At 42.5% G+C, this 27,310-nt stretch overlaps 1 protein-coding gene across 34 annotated transcripts in view; it reads right to left on the minus strand.

The window, feature by feature from the left end:
• The window catches only part of ATG7 (autophagy related 7), a 279,894-nt gene that overhangs the window by 174,597 nt on the left and 77,987 nt on the right, over positions 1 to 27,310 (minus strand). For 23 of the 34 annotated variants that reach the window (XM_063630305.1, XM_063630316.1, XM_063630306.1 and 20 more), the window contains 4 exons: positions 18,437 to 18,631; positions 16,262 to 16,465; positions 15,053 to 15,168; positions 13,248 to 13,323 (listed from right to left, as the gene is read on the minus strand). In XM_063630305.1, the coding sequence (XP_063486375.1) occupies positions 13,248 to 13,323; positions 15,053 to 15,168; positions 16,262 to 16,465; positions 18,437 to 18,631 (591 nt within the window). The remainder of the gene's footprint in view (positions 1 to 13,247; positions 13,324 to 15,052; positions 15,169 to 16,261; positions 16,466 to 18,436; positions 18,632 to 27,310) is intronic. The other 11 variants (XM_063630317.1, XM_063630318.1, XM_063630319.1 and 8 more) reach the window with 1 other exon arrangement.

Consider the following 27,310-nt stretch of genomic DNA (forward strand, 5'->3'; position numbering starts at 1 on the left):
AAGTAGATCCAGTTAGGGTAGAAAGGGAGAGAGGAAACAGAGAGAAAAACAACAACAACGCTGGTGGCGAGGAATAGAAGAAAAAAAGAGATGCCGTGCACGGGATTGGTTGAGTGAGGGTCCACACGCCACTGTTCAGCAGCCTCAGACAGTTCTTTACTAGGAAACAGATTTTCCCAGAAAATGAAGTAGAATAATATGTGTGTGAGGACTTTCAAATTCACCAAGTTTGTATCAGAAGGCCCACAATTTAACCAAAATAATTCCAGTTTTAGATAATTTAAGACAGGAAACCCTTCTTCTCAACCCGACTGCAAGAGATTCCTAAGGGGGTACTTCCACAGGTGGGCTCCCTCCCTTCTAGCTAATGCAAAGGCTCAGCTGTCAATTTTCCTAATACACAACTCTGAGGCCTATCATTTTTTACCTACTCCCGATAGCTGACAAAATAAGGCAGAGAAGGCCGGGCACGGTGGCTCACACCTGTAATCCCAGCACTTTGGGAGGCTAAGGAGGGCGGATCATGAGGTCTGGAGATCGAGACCATCCTGGCTAACACGGTGAAACTCCATCTCTACTAAAAATACAAAAAATTAGCCGGGTGTGGTAGTGGCCACCTGTAGTCCCAGCTACTCGGGAGGCTGAGGCAGGAGAATGGTCTGAACCCGGGGGGCAGAGCTTGCAGTGAGCCGAGATAGCGCCATTGCACTCCAGCCTAGGCAACGGAGGAAGACTCTGTCTCAAAAAACAAAACAAAAATAAAAAATAAATAAGGCAGAGAATTCCTTGCACTCCAAGGTCCCTCTGCTCTGGGCCCAACCCACCTTTCCAATTAAATTTTGGATTGAATTTTTTACAGACTCTGTACAACTGCGAAGCTGAACTACAACTTTCCTCCCAAAGATATTCTTGATTTCCTGAGCTTGCCTCATGCTGAATTCTGTGACTCAAAACTCTTCCTTTTGGTGACAGCTACATATTTTAAGTGTTCACCTTCCTTAAAAACCACTCAGCTCAAACACACCTCGTTCACAAATTCTCAACCTACCACCCAACCCAGAAATAGTATCTCTACCCTCTGAAGTCCTTTTGATCTTTATGCCCAAAATACCTTGAGGAATAGTTTCGGATTTTAAAATTCATAACAGGTTTGAGATATAATTCACATACCATAAAATTCATCTTTTAAACTGTACAGCTCAGTGGTTTCTAGTATATGAACAGTTTTGGCAACCATCATCACTATCTAATTTCAGAACATTTTCATCACCCCCAAAAGAAACCCAGCAATTAGTCCTCATTCTCCCCTCTATCAGACACTGGCAACCACTAATCTACTTTCTGTTTCTATTGTTTTACCTATTCTGCTTATTTACTATAAATGAAATCACACAAGACTGGCTTCACTTAGCATATTTTCATCCACATTGTATCACATGTCAGCATGCCAAATAAATTCAATTGTGTCACTATAACACATTTACTTAGCAATTCATCAGTAGATGAGCATTTCTCTTGGAAATATACCTATGAGTAGAATTACTGGGTCATATGACTGTAACATTTTGAGGAACTGCCAACTTGTTTTCCAAAGTGACCACATCATATTAAAATTTTGGCCGGGCGCAGTGGCTCATGCCTGAATCCCAGCACTTTGGAAAGCTGAGGCGGCTGGATCACAAGGTCGGGAGTTCAAGACCAGCCTGGCAAACATGGTGAAACCCCATCTCTAGTAAAAATATAAAAATTAGCCAGGTGTTGGCCAGGCGCGGTGGTTCAAGCCTGTAATCCCAGCACTTTGGGAGGCCGAGGCGGGCAGATCACAAGGTCAGGAGATTGAGACCATCCTGGCTAACACAGTGAAACCCTGTCTCTAACTAAAAATACAAAAAATTAGCCGGGCATGGTGGCAGGCACCTGTAGTCCCAGCTACTCGGGAGGCTAAGGCAGGAGAATGGCGTGAACCCGGGAGGTGGAGCTTGCAGTGAGCCAACATCGCGCCACTGCACTCCAGCCTGGGGGACAGAGAAAGACTCAGTCTCAAAAAAAAAAAAAAAAAATTAGCCAGGTGTTGCGGTACACGCCTGTAATTCCAGCTACTCGGGAGGCTGAGGCAGGAGAATTGCTTGAAACCGGGAGGCAGAGGTTGCAGTGAGCCAAGATCGTGCCACTGCACTCCAGCCTGGATGACAGAGCAAGACTCCATCTTGGGGGCAGGGGGGGAAATAATCTCACTAGCAAAGTGTGAGGGCTCCAATTTCTTCACGTCCTTGTCAACACCTGTTATTGTCTCTTGTAGATTATAGCCATCCTAGTGAGTATGAAATGATATCTAACTATGGTTTTGACTTGCATTTCTCTAATGACTGGTAATGTCAAGCATCTTTCCATGTGTGCTTCTTGACCACTTGTCTATCTTCTTTGGAGAAATGTCTATTCAAATCATTTGCCAAGGTTTAAACATTTTTTAAATTGCTGAATTGTAAGTTTGTTACATATTCTGGATAAAGGTTTCTTATCAAATATATCATCTGCAAATATATTCTCCCATTCTGGTTTTTTTGTTCATTTGTTTTGATAGAGTGTCTTGCTCTGTTCTCCAAGCTGGAGTGCAGCAGTGTGATCTCGCCTCACTCTAGTCTTTAACTCCTGGGCTCAAGTGATCCTCAGCCTCTCCATTAGCTGGGACTACAGGAACACACCACCACACTCAGCTAATTCTTTTGATTTTTTTTTTAAGAGAGATGAGGTCTTGCTGTGTTGCCCATGCTGGTCTTGGACTCAGGGCTCAAGCGATCCTCCCACCTTGGCCTCCCAAGCATTAGGATTTCAGGCATGAGCCACTGTGCCCAGCCTTTTTTTTCTTTCTGAGACAGAGGCTTGCTCTGTTGCCCAGGCTGGAGTGTAGTGGCGCGATTTCAGCTCACTGCAAGCTCTGCCTCCTGGGTTCACACCCTTCTCCTGCCTCAGCCTCCCGAGTAGCTGGGACTACAGGCACCCGCCACCACGCCCGGCTAATTTTTTGTATTTTTTTTAGTAGAGACAGGGTTTCACCATGTTAACCAGGATGGTCTCCATCTCCTGACCTCGTGATCTGCCTACCTCGGGCTCCCAAAGTGCTGGGATTACAGGCGTGAGCCACCGCACATGGCCTTTTTGCGCTTTCTTGAAGCGCAACAGTTTATCTTAGTGCAATCCTACTTACCATTTTTTCTTACATTGCTTGGTCTTTTGGCATCTTGTGTAAGAAACCATTGTCTAATCCAAGTTCATAAAGATTTATATTTTCTTCTAGGAATTTTTACAGTTTTAGCTCTCACATTTAGGACTATGATCCATTTTGAGTTAATTTTTTAACATGATATGAAATAAAGGTCTAAATTCATTCTTTTGCATGTGGAATCCTGCTGTCTCCATACTATTTGTTGAAAACAGTATTCTTTCCCAATTGAACTGCATTGGTTGGCCATTAAGGATTTATTTTTGGATCCTCAATTCTTTCCATTGATCTATATTTCTATCTCTATGCAAGTACTTAACTATGTCGATTACAGTAGATTTGTATTAAGTTTGAAACTGGAAAGTATGAGTCCTCCAACTTTGTTCTTCACGTCCAGGATCGTTCTGGGTATTCTGGGTCACTTGCATTTCCATATGAATTTTAGGATCAGTCTGAATACTATAATTAAGAAATGTTTTTATCTTTCTTGCTTTCAGAGGACAAGACACAGGCTGAGCTACTTGTATTTACTTGTATTTACTCATAGCACAGTGATTTGCTCATAAGACAATAAAATTATGAAATGAATAAACAAGTAAACAAAAACAACCCAAAGCTTACAAAATTATTCAAATCTGGACTACACAGAGAAAACAGGTCCCACACAAACCATAAGAAAAACTCTGACTTGCCACCATTCATATGCTCTGCATTGCATTCCCTCAATCTTATAAGAACTGCATAAAATTTAAATAGCAGAGGTTGCACCTTACTTACATATGCATAGAAATCCCAGAGCAATCTAAAATCCAAGTACCTTATGCAAAGGTCCTAATAAATACATACATACCTATTGAGAGAGGCCAGGCCGCAACTCCCAAAGAAGTTAAAAAGATTTGTCCTTTGCTTGGGTGGAGAAAAATTCACCGCGACCTTCCTACTTAGAAGTGTGCAAAGTCTATAAAGCAAAGCGTTGCTCAGTGTTTTTCTAAACTTGCCTCATCAGAAGAAGCCCCTGGAACTTGATTCAAAAGGTCTGGGGAAAGGCCTGAGAATCTGCAGGTTTAACAAGAGCTCCAGGTGGTTCCCATCAGGCAAGCAAGGGAAACAGGACGCTTTGTTACTAACTTTAGTTACATCCTCCTGCGGTTTGTGCTGTACCACTCAGCATCACCTGTTATCTGTCAGAAAACGGATGGAAGCACTTCGCAAGCCTCTAATTCTTTGCGCATTTTCTAAAAATAGCACCAACACACCACCTAATTTAGCTCATGTTAAATTAACATTTAAATTAAAAGGCTTTATGAAGTGATATCAAAGGTATTTTTCCATCCACACAGGAAACTAAAGCCTCTTGCTCAAAGTAAATTTTCTACCTTTTGGACTTAGTCATAACGTAGAGTAAGTCTCACACAGCTTACTCTCAACTCTTGTTCTACTCCCATTTGTTGTCAGTTTCGCCTTATAGTAGGGTAAGCATTAAACAGCTTTTCAAAATAAAAAACTTTCTGTAATAAAAACGACAAACACATGACAAAACAAACAAGCAAACAAAACAATAACCCATACTCCCATGACATATTTACTTCTATTTTCCTATTTTTTTTTAAATTATCTAAACATTTAACTTTCTTTCAAACAGCCTCCCCTGAATATTGTTTTCTCATTCTCCCCTCTCCCCACAAGGGGAAAAGACGGCCAATTTCACACACACACACACACACACACACACACACACACACGCCCCTTACTTACTTTGTAGCTAGTAAGAGGGATTCCTCAGAGTGGCCAAACCTTGCCTCCCTCTGCACATTTTAAGATTTCCATTACTTTTCCCTTAGTACAGAAAAATATACAGAAAAAATAAAAATGGTCCATATAGAAATTGGGTTGGTGATTGCCTGGGGCTGAGGGTGGGAAGATGAACTGGGAGAAGGCACAAAGGAACTTTCTGGGGTGACAGAAAAATTCTGTATCTCATTTGTGGAAGTGGTAGTTATGTGAGTGTATACACTTGTCAAATCATATTAAAATGGGTTCATTTTACTATATATCAGTTATGTCTTGAAAAAGGTGATTTTGGGAGGCCGAGGCGGGCGGATCACGAGGTCAGGAGATCGAGACCACCGTGAAACCCCGTCTCTACTAAAAATACAAAAAATTAGCCGGGCGTGGTGGCAGGCGCCTGTAGTCCCAGCTACTCGGAGAGGCTGAGGCAGGAGAATGGCGTGAACCTGGGAGACGGAGCTTGCAGTGAGCCGAGATCGCGCCACTGCACTCCAGCCTGGGCGACAGAGCGAGACTCCATCTCAAAAAAAAAAAAGATGATTTTAAAAAATGGCTTATAATCTTAATTTTTCAAAACAGTGCAGAAAAGTACAAAATGAAAACCCTAAGTCCCTGTTACCTCCATTCCCTCTCCCTGCAAAATAATCGCCAAAATTACTGTTCCGTAGAAACGTCTAGGAAAAAAAAAAAATTGTATGCCTAAACTAGCTCTACAATATTTGTATCTTTGCTACTCCTTGAATATTAAAAAACCCACCTGGGAATCACAGAGCCTAGAAGAATCCCAATTACCTGTGGTTTCTTGGCTCCAGTCCCACTAATCACCCCCAGGCCCAAAAGGGCCAAGCGCTTTGAGTGGAAATCCCTGTTGTCAGATGTGGGGCACCAGGTTGTAGCTGAGCTTGGCTCACAGGGCCTTAGGAGACAGTACACACCGTCCTCACCGTGGGGGATGAAAACACAGCAGACAAGATGCAAAAAGCATCAGAATAGGGCCTTTATATGCTCGTTTGGCCTCGCTCCCGTGCTGTTCCCAGCTGGACAGCGTGTGGTCCAGCAGGAATTCATTAGACACACCTGTGCGTGTCTAATTAGCTTCCAAAGGCTCTCAGGCAGGAACACCTGTTGGGGCTGGAGATGTGCACTAGGGACAAGGTGTCAAGGGTCCTTTTAGAAACACTACTAGTGTTGGTGGAAGCACAAAATTCAAAAAGCAGGATTTGGTCTGCTACCTTAAGGAGTTAAGTACTTTGTCCCAGGTGATGCTATCAAGAAGCCATTTTTTCATGGACAGAAGCAGTGGTTCTCAAATGCCCAATGTCCCTGGAGGTTTTCGCTCAGTGGCTCTGGGATGGGGCTGGGAAATGCGTATTTTGAAATGGCTCCTTAGGTGATTCTGATGGAAAGCCAGGTATGGGAATCCCTGGATTAGGCTGTCTTCTGATTTAAGACCAAATGACTCAAATCCTATTCCCAGAGCCACTCGTATCACCTCCAGTCTATTCTCCATGCAGCAACCAAATCGAATCATATCACACCTCAGCGTTCAATGGCCTCCCAGTGCCCCTGGGTTGAAGGTCCAAGCATTTCCAATGGCCTCTGCATTCCTGCCTTCTCCGCTGTGCCCCTTCTACTCAGTCTCACAGGTAAACTGGCCTTTCCCTTCCTCAAACTCGCTGAGCACCTTTCCCAGCCATTGTTTCTGCCTGTTCTATGTCCCCCTGCTAAAGCACTTACTTCTCTCCCTTTCCCCTTTCAAATAAACAAATGTTCCCTCCTAACCCTAGAAGCCAGGCAGGAAGGCATGTCCTGGAATAATGTGGAAAATGATACCCCAGAGAATGGAGGGAAGAGAGCACTAAAATTTACTGAATTCTATGCCTGTGTTAAGGGCTCCTGGGTGTTTTCATACATTGCATCTCATTTTGGCCTCACTACCATCTTGTGGCTCAGATCTCCAAATAGGAACGTAGGCTCAGGGAAGTGACATGGCTCGCCCAAGCGTCCACAGCTACCAAGTGGCAAAGCCAGGAATCTGAATTTTGTTCTTTCTGGCTCTAAAGCCTGAGGAATAAAGCTGAAAAGCAAAGAGGTAGAAAGGAAGAAAGAGGCTAGAGGAATTAAAAAAAAAACTCCCAAACAAAAACTCAACACCTAGAGGGCTTAACACCTATCAGGTGGATTCAATTATCTTTAGTCAATTATGCCCAGTTGGCCACAAAATAAATAGATCAGGAATAGAAAGTGTCCTCTTTCTTTCTGGGCCACCCAACCCTGGCGGTGTTTTCACCTAAGCTGAGTAAAATTAGCTTCAGACCCAGGCCTCGATGGGAGGCTAAGATCCAATTCCCAGCAACAAACAGCCATTCTGAGAAAGCACAGTTGCAGCCACAACTGGAACCTGCTGCTTTAACTTCACACTAGCTTCCAGCAAGCCTGGCAATATTTCTAAAGCTTGGAGTTAGCATAAATAAAAACTAACTCCAAACTCCAGATCGATCTTGGATGCTGAAAAGAGTCTTAATCAAGTTCAATGCCAAAATGGAGAGTGTAGCAATTGCAAAACCCTAAGCACACCAGAATGGTCTTTGTTTCAGCTAAGAGCTTCAGCTCCCACCACTGACCCACCTCTCACTATTAAGCTAGAGTCACCAAGGGGGCAGAAAAACTAAGCTGGACATGAGCCAGTGTTATCCTTAGAAAAACACTGCAGAATGGGGCAAATCTTCCATTTGCTCCCTCTCTACTCATTGCTTTCAGAGCTTTATGAGAGTCTTTGTAAATTCCTTTTTAGGAGAGTGGGTAAGTTTCCGTTTTAATTAAAAGTGAAAGATGAAACCAATATTTACAAGTGTCTCTTATGTGCCCAGAACTGTGCTAATGCTTAGTACGTATGACTTCATCCATTAATTCCAGGAGCTTATTATATTATCCCCATTTTACAGATATAAAACATGAGGTTCAGAGAAGATACGTAACGTGCCCAAGGTCACACAGGGACAACTGCTAAGAGCTGCCTCAACTGGTTTTGTAAAATGAGATAGTGAATGTGAAATTAAGAGACATAGCTGGGGTTCTAACCAGATCTGTATGATCACAAAGCCTTCAGGCTGCCTTCCTAAACAGGCACCTCCTAAACAGGACAGCCTCATCCAGCAGGTAAAACTCATGGGGCAAAGTGACATCCTTCAACCTATAAAATTAGGCCCAACTCCTCCTGGGACAAGAGATGCAATCTGAGATGCTTCTAAACGCTGACATTATAATTTATCCTCCAGGGAAACAGCAACCTTGACTCTTCTTCTTGGACCTCACAGAGGAAGCCCAGACATTGTTAGACCTATACCCGGATCCTTCTTTGTATTCAGAGGCCTCCCCACTGGAACCAGACTCTACTACATCCAAATGGCTTGGGATACATCCATCACCTTAGATTACCCCAAACACAAATGGAACTCAACACTGGGTGATCTTGTGCCAGTTACTTAACTTCTCTGAACTTCATAGTGCTTGGCACTTGACAGAGTCAGATTACCTGTTGAGGGGATGTATGGAGGGAGGGAAATAAGAGGAATAGGTCACAAACCATAGCACTTGATACAGTGAAACATGAGGCCTGCCCATTTTTTCTGCTATATCCATCATCATCAACCAGACAGGTATAGAACCAGAGGGGTAAAGGAGGCTCCTTTCCTGGGCGGCATCTCAGGAAATACGCTCTTGTTGCCTATCTGCTAAGATTTCCCTCCTCAGCAGTCCATCTGTCCATGTCCCTAGGAGCACATTGAGATAAGTATTTCTGAACACAGTAAAAAGATTTTTTCAAAATCTAAAGGCCTGAGGATTTGGGGGACACAGCCTGTGCAAAAAGGCCAAATATCCCAAGATATGGCTAGAGATCCCAGCTCTACCTCAGCATGTGACTCAATTAGAGTTTTCCCAGGCCAGGTCCCTACCAGGGTCCTGCCCTAGTTTTGGCTTTGTATTACTTTTCTGAAGCTAAAAGAATTCATGAAGCTGAGAAAACCCTGCGGTTGGCAATTCCAAACTCAGAAGAATGGCATATACACATTCAGGGTCTTTTTTTTATCAGTACTTTAGAACCAAGAGTTCATTCACCTAAAGACAAAAGATGTGAACTGCTTGATCCACAAGTGGGATAAAGCAGGAATGCCCCATCAATTACCTTGGTGTTTGGACAACTGTTGTAGCGTCACCTTGATTCCTTTTTTTTTTTTTTTTTTTTTTGAGACAGGGACTCCCTCTGTTACCCAGGCTGGAATGCAGTAGTGTGATCCTAGCTCACTGCAGCCTTAAACTCCCACAGGTGCATGCCACCACATCTGGCTAATTTTTTGTAGAGACGGGGTCTCCCTATGTTACTCAGGCTGGTCTTGAACCCCTGGGCTCAAGCAATTCTCCCATCTCAGCCTCCCAAAGTGCTGGGATTAAAGGGGTGAGCCACTGTGCCTAGCCTCGTCACCTCGTTATAATCCTTTGAGGATGTACAGCCAAAGAATTAGCAGGCCAACAGGCTGTTAATTTCTGTCACATCCAGGATCTCTCGCCAGCCGGCAAACCAACTTCCTGGAGATATCAAGAGTGGCCTGTACATTTTATAAATCCTGAACTGTGCCTCCTACCAAAGAACCAGAAAAATGATCTGGCCTTGCAGAGCTCAGCCACCAGCCAGGAAAAATCAGTCTTTCTTTCTTCCTTCTTCTTCTTTTTTTTTTTTTTTAAAGTAAAAGAACACTGTTGATGGGAAGAAGGAATAACACTACTATGATAAGATTTATAATGAAAAAGTTCCCTCTACAAAAGACAACAGATTCCAAAGAGTATATACTATATGATTTCATTTACAGAAGTTCAAAATCAGACAAACATCTCCCATGGTGTTGATAATCAAGAAGTGCTTACCTCTCTATAGGAAGGATGCAATAATAATTCGAAGAGGCATGAGGGGGGCATTGAAGGTGCTTGATAGTTACTTTGTTCTGATCTGTGTGCTGGGTATAAGACTGTTCGTTTTGTGATCATTCATCACATTACCACTTAATGATGTGTGTGATAATCTACATCTATTCCACACACCAACAAAATGATTTTTTTTAAAATCATTCTTTTTATAGACAGAGATTAGCTTATACTTACTGCTGCCTGCTTGCAGAATCTCATCCACGTACACTGGGCTAGAGACTTAAAAAAAAAAAAAAACCCCAAAACAAACCCATAAGCTCACCTGAAATGGTTTATGGTTTTCAAATTCAGTAAGAGGTTTCTTCAGGCAGAATTTCACTGAATTTCAGGGCCTAATCAGGCCTTTTTTTTGGCACTTGGCCAGTCTTTGGATGGGCCAAATTCTGCCTGTGGACCCAAAGACAGAACTAAGTAATCCTCAGGCCTCCTAGGTTTGACACAGAGGAGAGCAGAGACCCAGAGAGTACAGGAAAAGTTAAGGAACTTTCTCCAAATTACACAATGAGTTGCTGGTGGGGGGCCTTGTGATTCTCAGTCCAAGGGCTATCACTTTTCTACTACATCTCTTCCACAGGGGCCAATTAATAAAACTTCTCCTCTGGGGAACTGAGAAAAATGAGCCCAGTAAACTTCACCGGTCATTCTTTGCATACAAAGTACACAAAGGAGTTTACCAAGTTCCTCTCCAACAGGAAATCATTTGTCTCTAAGAGCCAGGAAGAGGAGGAGGGAAGTGCTGAGTTTGCAACAGGGCATTGCAACACAGCCCAGTGTTTTTGTGGAAACGATGTTCCCCTAATCAAAACACGGTTGCATAAATGGACTCACTCCACTTAGGGAAAAAAAAAAGTTGTTTAAAGCCTATAAATGGGGACCACACAACCCTGATTAATTTTTAAAGTTCTTTCTCCACTTTCTTTTTTAGAAAGTAGCTAAAAATAAAGGCTTGAAGCTTGAAATAATGTAAGCAAGTAATCACACACACACGCGCACACACACACACACACACACACACACACACTGGGCTTTTCCCACATATGGCTGCGTTATTCTTCAGTCTTTGAAAAGGGCAAATGAAGAGATGGCCAACAACCAAAATAATCCTTCAGACATTTGAAAACGAGGAGAAAGAACTAGAAGAGTTGGTGAATGACAAACAATTGTGAGGCTCAATGGGGATAAATAACACCGAGAGGGATTAGTTGCCATAGTACTTTAAAAACATGGGCACATGCATTTTGACACTGGGCCCCTTCTCTGAAGAGACTGTTTTGCCCTCTGGCCTCAGCACTGAGAAAACTACAACTGCAGTAATTTAACATAAAGGACTTAAAGAAGGAAACCAGTGCAGGGGCATGACTGAAAATTTAATTAAGGCCCTTCTCAGTATAAAGTCTGTAAAGGAGATGAGGGCACATCTCAAGGTCAGAAGAAGGGGGGAGACTTGGGAAAGATTCAAATGAGATACGACAGCATAAATAGCAGAGGTTGGCTCTGGAGGTCAGCTTCCTTATGATAGATGGTTATTACCATGTCTTTTGGGTCCTAGGTGAAATGTCTCTGTAGAGAAGATTAACACATGCATGTCAAAAAAAAATGCCACCTTGTGTGTGGGGGACGGAGGGGGGCACATTTTCATAGTGTTTTGTGGTTTTCAAGGCCGTGTCAGATGTAATGCTGGACACAAAGTAAAGCACCTGCTTTTCTTGATGTGGAAACTGAGACTCTGGGAGGCTAGGCTAAGTGAACTCTACAAGTTCTATTTTTTTTTTTTTTTGAGATGGGGTCTCACTCTGTTGCCCAGGCCACAGTGCAATGGTGTGATCTTAGCTCACTGCAACCTCCACCTCCCAGGTTCAAGCAATTCTCCTGCCTCAGCCTCCTGAGTAGCTGGGATTACAGGCACACACTACCACGCTCAGCTAATTTTTGTATTTTTGGTAGAGACAGGGTTTCACCATGTTGGTCAGGCTGGTCTCAAACTCCTCTCCTCGTGATCCACCTGCCTCAGCCTCCCAAAGTGCTGGAATTACAGGCATGAGTCACCGCGCCTGGCCCACAAGTTCTATTATGGGTGGTTTTGTCTAAGGGGGCTGGGGTACCAACAGGAAGCAAAATCTCCCAACATGCAGGCCACGGATCTTTCAACTCACAAGACCTTTGAAAGAACATTTGTCAGACTGCCAAGTTTAGGTATGGATTGTGGCTCATCCACTAAGTCTCTGTGACCATGAAGAAGTCATTTCCCCTCTTCTGATTCTCATCCTAAACTGAATGACAGTGCTGTCCTAGCTGGCAGAAGGTGGGTGGCGAGGAGGAAGAGAGAGACAAGCATGAGCTGAGTCACTCTGCTCTCTGCACTTGTCTGAGTCTGTCCTTGCAAATCTCCAGATAGGACTGGTGGGCACCATCACCATTTCACTGATGGGGACAGCCATCACATTACAGGAGAGGATACATACATGGAATCTAAAAAAATGATTTCCAAATAAGACTGGAAAACCTCTTCAATCTCCTAAAAATATAGTAATGAAAATGACTGAAGAGGCAACATGAATTCTAAATGTTCATCCCACTGCCTTTTTCTTTTTACTCCCTATGGGATGGAACTTCCTCATGATGCTTTGGATTCTTTTTCTGAAAAGACACCCTGCGTTTTGGTGACCCTGCATGCTTCTAATGTTTTTCCCATGCCTGCCTATAAAGGTTTTCTATTTGGGTTCAGAGTCAATAATAATAACAAACAACAGCAAAGAAACAGCAGGCATTGTTTGTTGAGGGCCTATGATATACACTGTTGCTGAGCCCTTTCTAGCAACCATCCATAATCCATACAACTACCAGGTGATGTCAGTTTTACTTTCTCTCTGTTACAGATAAGAAAACTAAGCCTCAGAGAAGTTTAGTGACTTGGCCAAGGAAGGCCATCTTTATAACGGCAGGGCTGGGATTTAAACCATTGTATGGCTGATTCCAAAGCCTGTTTTTTCTGTTCCTATTGCATTATGAGGCCTCTAGTCAGTTTACAAAACGCAACAAAGACTCTGGGCAATGCTTCTCGTTCGTGATTTCCTCCCATCACTATCCCGCAGAATGGAATACTTTCCGGGTGGTCAGAAAGCTCTCCCATTGAAATCCCAGCTGCAGGGTAAGTGGGGTGGATATAAAGTGGGCTGGGCAGATGGAATGGCAAAGAGACCCCACATGCTTTCCCCCTGTACCAAAAGAATTGTGATTTCACTTCCAAATCACTAACCTGGTGAGGCACAAGCCCAAGAGAGGTCGGAGGCTCATTCATCCGATCATCACTGCTGCTGGCAATGGCATAGCCCCTGAGAACAGGAAACAATCAGAGCTGCTCATTTAATCCAAGTTTAACACATGGGAGGATGATCTAGCAGAAGTCTACATAAGATTCATAAGGAAAACTAAAATGCCCTTTCCTGGGCAGTGTAAGTTAGCAAAAAACTAATTTCCCTGGGACAAAGGGCAAGAAGAGTAATTTAAACATGCATGGTTTGGAGTCAGAAAGACCTGAGCTTGTGACCATAGGCAAGTTGCTTAACTTCTCTGTGCTTCAGATCCGTTATTTATAAAGTAGGAATGAGGGAGCTCTGATTAATAAATGAGGAATCTACTACATCAATTGCCGAGTGCAATGTTTGGCATATCAGAGGCCAATAAACATTAACTCACTTACTATGAGATAGTCTTGTCAACTTTCACAGCACATTTCTGTACTGAAAATTTGAAGTGGAAAATTTTCTAACCTTAACTTCTTGAGCTGATATAAGTGCTAATGAAATGGAAGAAATAAAAGTGAAGAATGAATTGGGCAGAACTAATACACTACTCTCTAAACAATGGAGTGATACTTGTGTCACCAAAGAGATGTGACACAGGACCTGGTGTTTAAACTATGACCAGGGCAAATGTGGCAGACAAAGGGTCAGTGTCAAGGAGGCATAAAGTCAGCTCTCAAAGATTTTATCCCAAATACTTCCTGTCAGAGGGTGGCAATAAACTTAAATGACAGATAGCTAAGGTGGATGACAAAGAGGAAGACAAAAAAGCCCTGCTTTTCATTTATCTCAGAGTACTCATACTAGTTACATATACAACCACAATTTTCAACTGCTGAGGAAAGTTTTGAGTCACACAAGAAATAGAATATTCATGTTAATTTGCACATTGACTTTCTGAGAACTGGAAAAATAAATCTTTCAAAAATTCGATTTTCTGCTGCCTGTATTGTAAACGGCATAACAAAGTCATTAAACATAGTTTGGAGCCACACTGGTTGAGCTAAACCCTGGCTTTTCTATTTACTATGTAAATTTGGCCACTTATCCTCACTATGCCTTGATTTCCCCATCAAAACTGTGACTAATAATAATAGTTCTTTCCTAATACGTTTGCTATGAAGATTAAAGGAGGCCGGGTGCAATGGCTCACGCCTGTAATCCCAACACTTTGGGAGGATAAGGTGGGTGAATCACGTCTGATCACTGAGGTCAGAGGTTCAAGACTAGCCTGACCAACATGGCAAAACCCCATCTCTACTAAAAATACAAAAATTAGCTGGGAATAGTGGTGTATGCCTGTAATCCCAGATACTTGGGAGGCTGAGGCAGGAGAATCACTTGAACCCAGAAGGCAGAGGTTGCAGTGAGCCAAAATCGTGCCATTGCACTCTAGCCTGGGCAAAAAGAGCAAAATTCTGTCTCATAAAAAAAAAAAAAAAAAAAGATTAAAGGAGGCGATATTTCTAAGGTGCTTAGAACAGTGCCTAGCACAAAGTCAGCCCTATATAAGTATTGGAAAAATAAAATAAAACATAATGACTTTGTCTGGAAAGATGCAGAAATGTGGCCACAAAGGAAACATGCCAAGTTATCTCAGCCCAAAGAACCAGACCTGCTTTTTCTAGTCTTGTTTTTTTGAGGGTAAAGTAGTGAAATTCTCTGTAAAGTCAGACTGAGAAAAGGCCATGGGAGACACTGATGAACAACTGCCTACAAAAGCTTTGTTTAAATACTCATCTCCTACTAGCAAACTCACCCTTCTGGATGCTGCAAAACAGATACCATCAATTCCACGGCCAGGGCTCCTGCAATCATGGCCAATCCTGGACGACTCACAGTGCACTGCTGGTCCAAGGTCCGGTCTCTGGTTGACTGCAAAGACACAATCATTGGTGTGTGCTAAACGTTCTACTCCATTCAACTCTAGCTGTCTCAAGTATGAAATCCTCTGTGACAAAGCTTTAAATTATAACCAGATGCTCATTGTTGGCAAAGAACATCCAGCCTCAAGTACATCATTTCTTGAGATTATCAAGATAAACAAAATATACAATTTAGGTAACTAAATGAGGTAATATGCTAAAAAGGATCAGTAGCTTAAACAGATTGGGGGATATCAACCAAAAATGAGGGCTTAGCTGCCTCATATAATGGAACTGCATCATGTGTTCCTTTAAGTGACTCAATTCAGTTCTACTGTGCTTGGTAGTTAAGTGACAGAGACACAGAAAGGAACAATGATTTGAAAAGTGCAAATGATTCTGCCCTGCCATTTTAACTGAGCTAACACCTCAAAGTGACTGTGAGATGAGCGCAACATTTTTTTTTTTTTTTTTTTTTTGAGACGGAGTCTCGCTCTGTCGCCCAGGCTAGAGTGCAGTGGCGCAATCTCGGCTCACTGCAAGCTCCGCCTCCCGGGTTCACGCCATTCTCCTGCCTTAGCCTCCCGAGTAGCTGGGACTACAGGTGCCTGCCACCATGCCCGGCTAATTTTTTGTATTTTTAGTTAGAGACAGGGTTTCACTGTGTTAGCCAGGATGGTCTCAATCTCCTGACCTTGTGATCCGCCCGCCTCGGCCTCCCAAAGTGCTGGGACTACAGGCGTGAGCCACCGCGCCCGGCCAGAATCTGGTCTTTAGACTACTAATTTGTAATGTTATCTTGACTAAGAGAAGCACCGGAGACAATACTGAGTGCTATCAGGGACTAGACTGCTGTGGTTTCCTCAGTAAGCTTTCCAAAAATATGGTTTGTAGCCGCGTTTATATTGGTGAACAAGGAACAGCTGTACAGTTGATGACGCCAGTCAAGGTTCATAATGAGATAATGCCATCCTCCCCAAATTGGAGAGTTCTTCTCTGTTAAAAGATATTTAAATAGTCATAAATGAAAGGGCCAAGTCTGTCTGCCTCAGTGCACAAGTTGGTGATGGGAAATATTTGGAACTATAGAGAAATCCACTTACATCTCCTGGGGCCACCACATCATTGCAGAAGTAACAGCCAAGCTTGTAACCAGGGATGTTGGCAAAAAGTGATGAGCCCAGGAGGTCAGCAGATGCCACAGGGTGGTTTGGACACAAGTCCCCAGCTCCTTGCTGCTTTGGTTTCTTCAGGCCATGTCTCATGACAACAAATGTGTCAAATCCCAAAGCAGCATTGATGACCAGCTGCAGGTTTCAAGGAATGAACGAGCAGAGTTAAAAGGCATATATATTTCAAGCTGTGGCTAATTCCATTTGCTCAACTTTTTAAAATTTATTTTTTGCATGTAAGTGTAATTAGATTATAAAAGCTAATGATGATAAAATCTACCCACTACTGAGGGCTTATTAAGTACAAAAGACTTGATAAGTGATGAACATAAATTATCTCATTTAATTTCATTTGAAACTCATAACAGACCAGGTATAGTGGCTCATAACCTCTAATCCCAGCACTTTGGGAGGCCGAGGCAGGCAGACTGTCTGAGGTCAGGAGTTCGAGACCAGCCTGGCAACATGATGAAACCCTGTCTCTACTAAAAATACAAAAAATTAGCCGAGCATGATGGCATGCGCCAGTAGTCCCAGCTACTCAGGAGGGAGAGGCACGAGAAACGCTTGAACCTGGGAGATGGAGGTTGCAGTGAGCCGAGATTCCGCCACTGCACTCCAGCCTGGGTGACAGAGCAAGATTCTATCTCCGAAAAAGAAAAAAGCAAACAAAAAAATTCATAACAAACATTTCTTATTTATAGATGAGGATACTGAAAGTCAGAGAAGTTAGTTCTATAACTTGCCCGAGGTCACTTATCTGGCAAGAGGTAGGTATATAAAACCAAGTCTACATAGTTCTCAAACACATTCTTTCCACCATTATGCTATACTGTCATGTCCACATAGATTTGTTTTTATAACAGCTTTATTGAGATATAACTCACATACCATGTAATTCACCCTTCACATAGAATTTTTTTGGTATCCCAGTAGCTGGAATTACAGGCAGATGCCACCACGCCTGGCTCCGGATAGTTGGTTTTTTTTGTTTTTTTGTTTCTTTGGGTTTTTTTTTTGAGACAAGATCTCACTCCGTTGCCCAGGCTGGAATGCAATGGCGTGATCTCGGTTCCACTGCAGCCTCAACCTCCCAGGCTCAAGTGATCTTCCTGCCTCACGCTCCCGAGTAGCTGGGAGCACTGGTGTGCATCACCACACCTAGCTAATTTTTTGTTTTTCTTCTGGAGAGAGAGTCTCACCATGTTGCCCAGGCTAATCTCAAACTCCTGGGTCAAGCAATCCTCCCAAAGTGCTAGGATACAGATGTGAGCCACCATGTCCAGCCCAACACATAAATTTTTAAGAAACCATTTTTTTCATTACACTATAACAACTTTTCATAGTTCTAATTTAACTTATTATCCCAAATTTCTGATTATATAGAAAGTTTGAAAAATAAGAATAAGCACACTACAAAAGAAAACAAAAATCACTCACAACCCACAGCTCAAAAAATTACCATTAATAGTTTGGGGTATTTTTTTCCTACTATTTTCTCCCTTTCTCTCCCATTCTCTCCCTCTCTTTCTCCCTTCTTCTTGTCCTCTTTCTCTCTCCTCTCTCAATAGACAGATAAGTAGATACATGAGAAAATATATATCAATGTTTATATATAAACAATTGGTATAAAATATATACAATATTGTATCTTCCTTATTTAATATAATGTGGCATTTTCTATCTTATTAAAGTCCTTTGAAAACATAACTGTGAATGGCTGCATACTATTCCATCATAGGTATGCACCATGATTTAGTTCACTATTCAACATTGTTGGCCCTTGAAGTTGTCATTGACCAAGTAGTGGTGAATAAGACCAAGTCTCTGTCCTCTTGGAGCTTATGTTTTAATGTAAGTACAGTATACCTTTCAGTGTAGAGTATCTCAAAAGATTATTATGAAAATTAAGCAGTAAATGGTACTTATTACATTGGGTGATGGTGTGCGAGGCAAAGGCAGAGTCTGAAGCAGAAGCCCTTTAGCACTATGCTACCAGGTCACACAAACCACATCTCTGCCCTGGGGAAGGGAAGGTTAGGGACACTCCTCCCTCTGGAGTGATGGTGCATTAAATCATAAATCATAATTAGAGACAGGGCCTACCTTTCTCTTGCTTGCAGCAATGACGGCAGGAAGCCACCGGCTCTCCCTGGTGTCCATCAACAGGAAGATGACATCATGGCTTTCGATGAGCTGCTCCAGTTGCTCCACATCTCTGCGGGCTTGCTCCAGAGTGACACTGGAGAAGTTCACTGGATGCCCAGGCATAGGTATGCTCATGTTGAATCCTCTGGCATTCTAGGGAAACACCAGGACGTAGTTATGTCTGGAGCAATGGTATAGGCAATATCTCAGAGCCCACACTTCCCACAGCTGCCTGCACTTACTTGTGTTCACTTACATGAGATCTCCCTGTGCACTATTATGCTGCACCCTTCCCATGCCCTCTCTCTTCTTCACCTCTGCATCCTAGAACACTTTGACCTATTACCCCAAGGCCCTGAGGCAGGGCAGGGCAGGGCAGCAAACAGAGACATACGGATCTCAGTTCCAAAGTGGAGGGGGCACATCCTACCTGAGGTAAGGACACTGGAGAAAACTGTGTATCTTTGGCTCTTCCCAGCCATCCAAGGCCAAGAAACTTTATCACAGCACCTTCTGCCTACCCAAGTACCTCTTTTTTCTTTTTTTTTTTTTTTTTTTTTTTTTTTTGAGACAAAGTCTTGCTCTGTCACCCAGGCTAGAGGGCACTGGCACAATCATAGCTCACGGAAACCATGACCTCTTGGACTCAAGGGATCTTCCCACCTCAGCTTCCCAAGTAGCTGGGACTACAGGCACACGTCACCACACCTGGGTGATTTTTTAATTTTTAGTAGAGATAGGTCTCACTATGTTGCCCAGGCTGCTCTCGAACTCCTCGGCTCAAGGAATCCTCCTGATTCGGCCTCCAAAGTGCTGGAATTACAGGCATGAGCCACCGTACCCTGCCTAAGTACCTCTTTCCAACTGGGCTATCTCTTCCTATTTGCTTCCAAATTGCCCTCCCTTCTGTCTCCTCAGTGTTAAACATCTCCATATGGAGTGTTCTAGCAAATATAATTTGATTTAATATATTCACATAAGGTTAGAATGACTGATGATCTTGTCTTAATCCTTTCAGGGGTATATGCATTTTTAAAAACCTCAAATATAAAAAACTCTACTTGCTAACTTAGAGCCAAAAAATCTACTTAGGAGTATGTAGATATTTTTGTCGGGGCAGAAGGAGTTACAGTGGGTGAGGTCAGAGTGTGGGACGAGTAAGGCTTCACTCTCTGTCCAAAAGTAGAAGCTGTCCATCAACCTGAGTTCCCCTGAATTGGGATTTTTTACACAGGCTTTAGAACAGCTTTATAATTTACCATCTGCCCCTTGATGACCACATAATATTTTGGCACATTAACAGTGAGTCACATATGGGTGCTAATGAAGCCAGGGACACTGACTTTCCACAAAAAATGTGTTCTAGAATCATAAACTGTACCTTTAACCCCTGTATACCACTGGCCATAGGGAAGTGTTTGAAAACATCAGCTTTTTCACTCATTTGCCAAAACCCCTCACCTACTGGAAAAATAGCTCAAGGGACAGGGCAAGCAGATCTTTTTACAAAGAAATATCAAATTTGTAGATTGTGGATTTTTTTTATTATCTTCAACTTTAAACCTAATCTCTGGAATTCAAGAAACGAAGAACAACAATTTCAAAAGGAATGTAAAAAAGAGTGGCAAGCAAAGCAGGAAAGGACCTGAGCCAGAAAGGATTTCAGGAAGAAGAAAGGTGCACAAACACGTCTATTGTAACAATGAGACTAGCACAGCTATCAGGATCTCATTAATTAATCCATTAAGTATTGTGCACCTACTATGTACCAAATGCTGTAATAAACAATAATAAAAGCAACAATTACAGTAATAATAACAATACATGCAATACCTTACTGATATACTACAATTGTCAAAGCATGTTAAATGGTGGTAGCTTGATCCAAATAACTATTAAGTATATATTTTCATGAAACCAAGATGGAAGCATAATCATGCAATACCAAGTCTGAACTTTTGAGTAACAAAATAACTTTGCTAACCTAAATAAATCTCTACTTGCTAAAATTTCAGCCAGTAAGCTAACGTAAGAGCCCATCAATTATGTCCACACCCCAGAGGCTGGAATTCAGCAACTTTCAACACAGTGGTTTTCTACTTGGCTGTATATCAGAACCACCTAGAGAGTTTAATGGCCAGGCTTTTCCCCAGACCATTTAAATGGAAATCTCTAAGAATGAGCCCAGCCGGGCGCGGTGGCTCACGCTTGTAATCCCAGCACTTTGGGAGGCCGAAGCGGGCGGATCACAAGGTCAGGAGATCAAGACCACGGTGAAACCCCGTCTCTACTAAAAATACAAAAAATTAGCCGGGCGTGGTGGCAGGCGCCTGTAGTCCCAGCTACTTGGAGAGGCTGAGCCAGAATGGCGTGAACCCGGGAGGCGGAGCTTGCAGTGAGCCGAGATCGCACCACTGCACTCCAGCCTGGGTGACAGAGCAAGACTCTGTCTCAAAAAAAAAAAAAAAAAAAAAAAGAATGACCCCAGGCACCAATATTTTCTAAAACTCCCCTTATGATTCAAAGGTGTAGGCAGGTTGAGGTATAATTTACATAAAGTGAAATACACAGATCTCACATGCACAGTTCAGTGTATTCAGACAAATGATAGATTAACCACTGCATACAGCTATCAAGATATAGAACATTTCCATGACACCAGAACATGGTCTTGTGCTCCCCCTCAGTCGGTCCTCACTTGCCCCCAGATGACAACTGATCTGACTTCATAAGCCATAGATTAGACTATTCTAGAACATATCACATAAATGATATGCTAGGGTATATACTTGTTTGTGTTTGGCTTCTTTTGCTCAGCATAATGCTTTTGAGGTTCATTCATATTGATAAGTATCAATAATACATTCCATTCGTGGTATAATTATTCTACAATTTATTTATCAATTCTCCTGTTGATGGTGATTTGGGCTGTTTTGAATAAAGTTGCTATGGACACTTTTGTATAAGTATTTTCATGTATATATGTTTTCATTTCTCTTAGGTAAAGATCTAAAAGTACAATTTCTGGGTCACAAGGTAGGCATATGTTAAATTTCATGAGAAACAGCCAGATTTCCAAAGTAGTTATTTTACCAGCAATGTATAAGTGTTTTGGTTGCTCTACACCCTGACAACATTTAGCATTGTCAGTCTTCTTAATCTTAGCCATTTTAGTAGGTGTATAGTGATATATCTCTCTGGTTTTAATTTGTATTTCCCGATGACTATTGACGTTGAGCATTTTCAGATGTTCAATGGCCATTCATAGATCTTCACCATAAATTAAGTACCTGTTCAAGCTTTTTTCCCCTTAAAAAAAAGTTGGTTTGTGTGTCTTGAGTGGTAGGAGTTGTTTATCTTGAGTATTCTGGATAAGAGGACTGCACATGTCTTCTCAGTTTGGCTAGTTTTTTCCTTCTTTGAAAGGCATCTTCTGAGAAGCAGAAGTTTTAAATTTTTATAAAGTCAACTAAGTTACCATTTTTTGTTTATAGTATTTACTAAGTCCTAAGAAATCTTTATCACAAGACCACTAAGATGTTTTCCCCTCGAAACTTTATAGGGGCCATTCTGGGTATCACTTAAGGGCTCAGAGTATTCAATGAGGTCTCTCCACTCTGTATACAGAACTCCAGTGTCTCCCAGCTCTTGTGAACTCTGGAATCTCCATTCTGCTCATAGCTCTCTGGTGGTGTGTTTCTGCCTGGTCTGACAGAGTCGTGCTGTTTGAGTACACACAGCTCACTATTCAGTCAAAGACTCAAGGTGCTACCGAGGCACTCCTGTGCGCAGCTCCCTCATTTCTGGTACTATGTCCTGCAAATTCCAGCCACCTCAGCTGCTCTGAACTCTGGCTGTTTCTTCAGCTCACCGAGACCAAGAGTATCTCCCTGGGCTCCGACGGGCTATGGCATGGGCCAGAAAGTGCCTTCATGTAGTAAGCTGGGACAAATCTTTCCTTCCCTCTGTCTGAGACCACAGTCTTTCACTACCTATGACCACAGTCTTTCACTACCTACTGTTCACTGTCTGAAAAGAGTCATTTTACGTATTTTGTCCCAGTGTGTAATTGTTTATGGTGGCAGAGCTAGTCCAGTATCCACTATTCATCAGGGTTGAAGCAGATATCCAAATTTGGGTTTTAAAACCTCAAGTGTGGCTCCATAATCCAACATCTTTTTTGTTTTTTGTTTTTTTTTTTTGGTGAGACGGAGTCTCGCTCTGTCGCCAGGCTGGAGTGCAGTGGCATGATCTCGGCTCACTGCAACCTCTGACTCCCTGGTTCAAGCGATTCTCCTGCCTCAGCCTCCGAAGTAGCTGAGACTACAGGTGTGCGCCACCACGCCCAGCTAATTTTTGTATTTTTAGTAGAGACGGGGTTTCACCATGTTGGCCAGGATGGGTCTCAATCTCTTGACTTTGTGATCCACCCGCCTCAGCCTCCCAAAGCACTGGGATTACAGGCGTGAGCAACTGCACCCGGCCTCATAATCCGACATCTTATTGCCTCAAATAGCTATTTGATTTATAAAAGATCAGTTGTTTTCTTATTCAATTTACTCTTCCCCAGGATCAGGTGTGGTATTTGTAGCAGAGCAGTTCTTTTCACGTAATTTTATCATAGCTTTTTTAAAGGCACCTGGAAAGGGTCAATGTGACACCTATGTCCTGAAGTAGAAGAGAAGGAATTAGTGAAAGAATATCATGCAGATAAAATGCAAGGGTTTCTTATGAGCTGACATTTGACATACTGGAAGGTCTGGGGCCAGAATACGGTTAGTCTGGGATAAATATATTTTAGAGCAAAAAACAAAAGTCAAACTCTCTAGTTCTGAGGGAGTGTTTAAGGTTTTTCAGGCCAGCTATCCAGTGAAACCACCCTGTCCTTGAGGTCTGTCACCCAGGAGAAGCAGGGTAAAGGGTACTCATGACCTCCTGGTACACTTATTTGTATTTCCTGTGTTAGTCCATTTCACACTGCTATAAAGGAATATTTGAGGCAATTAAATGAAAAGAGGTTTATTTGGCTTATGGTTCTCCAGGTTGTATGAGAAGTATAGTGCTGGCATCTGCTTCTGATGAGGGAAGCTTCCACTCATGGTGAAAGGCGAAGGGGGATCAGATGCATCACGTGGCAAGGGAGGGAACAAGAGAGATGCCAGGCTCTTTCAAACAACTAGCTCTCACTCACGTGAACTAAGAGGTCGAGAACTCACTCATTAATGTGGAGAGGGCACCAAGCCATTCATGAGGGATCCACCTCCATGACCCAAACACCTCCCACCAGGCCCCACCTCCAACGGTGAGGATCACAATTCAACATGAGATTTGGATAGGACAAACATCCAAATCAAATCACTTCCTATGAATTTACGATTTCAAAATTTAAACTTTTTCTTTTTTTTTTTTTTTGAGACAGAGTCTCGCTCTGTTGCCAGGCTGGAGTGCAGTGGTGCGATCTCGGCTTACTGCAACCTCCGCCTCCCAGTTCAAATGATTCTCCTGCCTCAGCCTCCTGAGTAGCTAGGACTACAGGTGCATGCCGCCACACCCAGCTAATTTTTGTATTTTTAGTAGAGACAGGGTTTCACCATGTTGGCCAGGATGGTCTCGATCTCTTGACCTCGTGATCCGCCCACCTCAGCCTCCCAAAGTGCTGGGATTACAGGCATCAGCCACTGCGCCCGGCCCAAAATTTAAACATTTTTAAAGGGTCTATCACCCATTATTTTTTTCTTTTCCAAGTCAAATGTCACTCGACTTCAAGCACTGAGATTAGAATCTTGAAATAACTTAACAAGTAAGGAATACCCCAAATTAGATAACAATGCATTAATAAAACCAATCTTTCTAACTTTTCCAGGTAACCAAATATCTAGGAAGTCTGCATTTAACACAGTTCTTACCTTCAAAAGGCCAATTTTCTTCCCTGGAATGCTCCTCCTGGCCCCTGGCCTTTCCCACCACTCTCTGGTCCTTGCCTCCCTCCCCAGGACCCCTTCTGATCAATTCCTTCAGAGCTCGGACCAAATGTTACTTCCTTAAGAAGGCTTTCCCTGGCACATGCCCCACACTTGTCCAGGTCCTGCTCTTCTATATTTCTTGAGCAATGTCTACTTATCCTTTTTAGCATTTCAATTATAATTCAATAAAATATAAGCTCTATGAGGGCAGAACCATGTCTTATTTACTTAGGTCAAGCCTTTTCTCCATGGCCTGGTAGAAGGAAGGTGATGAATAAGTATCTGTTGAATGAAGAAACTATACTAAATCCAATAAGATACCATCTCACACAAGTTAGAATGGTGATCATTAAAAAGTCAGGAAACAACAGGTGCTGGAGAGGATGTGGAGAAATAGGAACACTTTTACACTGTTGGTGGGACTGTAAACTAGTTCAACCATTGTGGAAGACAGTGTGGCGATTCCACAAGGATCTAGAACTAGAAATACTATTTGACCCAACCATTCCATTACTGGGTATATACCCACAGGATTATAAATCATGTTGCTATAAAGACACATGCACATGTATGTTTATTGCGGCACTATTCACAATAGCAAAGATTTGGAACCAACCCAAATGTCCACCAATGATAGACTGGATTAAGAAAATGTGGCACGTATACACCATGGAATACTATGCAGCCACAAAGAAGGATGAGTTCATGTCCTTTGTAGGAACATGGATGAAGCTGGAAACCATCATTCTGAGCAAACTATTGCAAGGACAGAAAACCAAACACGGCATGTTCTCACTCATAGGTGGGAATTAAACAATGAGAACACTTGGACACAGGATGGGGAACATCACACACCAGGGCCTGTCGTGGGGTGGAGGGAGAGGGGAGGGATAGCATTAGGATATATACCTAATGTAAATGACGAGTTAATGGGTGCAGCACACCAACATGGCACATGTATACATATGTAACAAACCTGCACGTTGTGCACATGTACCCTAGAACTTAAAGCATAATAAAAAAAAAAAAAAGAAACTATACTAAATCAGGCATATAAGGAAAGCCCCTTAAGGCTGGCTAACCAATAAGTTAAATAGTTTTGCAAGTATTTTTCATGAATGTGATGAATTACACTAGTACTTTGATGGGTTGTGTATATTATCTACTATCATTTATAAGGCATGAAGGATAAAAGTATAAAAGACTTGGACCATGGCCCAGGGGACTTAATAGTCCAACAGGCAAAACAGAGTAACACAATGTAAGTGTGAAGGAAGAGGCTCGATGCCAGGGGGCTCTTTCCAAGAACAGTTGGACTTGCTTTCTCAGGCCCAGCATGGCGGCCCTTGCTCCCACCTCAGCCTTCTCTTCCTCCTTATCTTCCTTGACCTCTATGTTGCAGCCACCCTGGTTTTCTTTCAGTTCCACAAAAGCACCATGCTCATCCTACTTCAGGCATTTGCACAGACAGCTCTGCTACCCTCAATCTAGCTAACTCTCACTCATCCTTCAGGGTTTGTTTCCTCAAGTCTTCCCAGTCCACCCCTCATCTAGGTCAGGCCTACCTGTTGTATATTCTCATGGCAACTGAGCTCCTGCTTCCTGCATGTATTACAATGATAAGTATTTGTGAAATTATTTGTTAATGACCATCCCCCACTAGATTTTAAGCTCCACATGTCTGTCTAGTTCCCCTGTCCCTGGAACACAGGAGGTCTTAAATACACTACCTGACATGCAAGTAAGTAATAGAGCAACTAAACAAATAAACAGTGGGAAGGGGGAATTGTATTGGGTCACTGACAATGACTAGGATTTGGGTAAACAAAAATTTCAGGCATCTAATAACTGACAGAGCTCAGGTTCAAAGCCAGGTCTGTCTGGGTCCTAAAGGGAGTTCATAATACTCTCCAATGATAGATTGGATTATTCCTTTTTTTTTTTTTCTGTGCTAGGGTCTCACTAGGTTGCCCAGGCTGGTCTCAAACTTCTGGCCTTAAGCGATCTCCTCCCACTTCAGCCTCCCAAAGCACTGGGTTTCCAAGCTTCAGCCACTGTGCGCAGCCTAGACTGGATTATTCTTCCCAACTAGGCACCTCCTCCCTCTAGTAATATTATATATTCTCTCTTTGCAACATGACCTTTGCAAGACCTCCTACCAGGAAGAGTACATTGACTAATGTCATTGACTTTGGGCTTGGTCCTGTGACTTGCTTTGGTAACAGAAATGGAAGACATCGCACTGTACCATTGTTGAGCTAAGACTTTAAGGCATAATAATCACCAACCCTTTTAAGCTTAAACCTTCTACCACAGGAAGAGGAGGACCCAAATGACTGTTCCTCCTTTAGCCCAGATTTTGAAAATAACACATACATACTATGGACTGGAACCTGACTCAAAGTTATGTGGCTTACTGAGTAAGTTCAGCCTAGTGACATAGCTGAACCACAGCCAACCTGCACACCCATGAACATGAAATAAATGTTTGCAATTGTAAGCCACTGAGATTTTGGGATTGCGTGATATGCAATATTGTCATGGCAGAAATCTAACTAATATGCCTCCCTCAATGACAGGGTTGCAACTTATTCTTATTTTTTTCAGCATTTAGCACATAGCTGGCTACATAGTGGGTGGTCAATTAATACTGTTAAACCCAGTAAATGATGTTCCTCAGGGACTCTAGTGAAATGGACGAAAACATTAATAATGCTTCTAAAGCAAAGATTTTTAAAATGGATGAATCTAATACAAAGTGACTAAAGAGAGAAACTTTGAGAAAGTGGGTTTCTTTGTTTGTTTGTTTGTTTTGTTAGGACTGAAAACCTCTTCTGGCACTTTAAGTATAAGCAAATGCTTTGGAGAC

Source organism: Symphalangus syndactylus, chromosome 21 (genome assembly GCF_028878055.3).
Source record: "Symphalangus syndactylus isolate Jambi chromosome 21, NHGRI_mSymSyn1-v2.1_pri, whole genome shotgun sequence".
NCBI classification, from domain to species: domain Eukaryota; kingdom Metazoa; phylum Chordata; class Mammalia; order Primates; family Hylobatidae; genus Symphalangus; species Symphalangus syndactylus.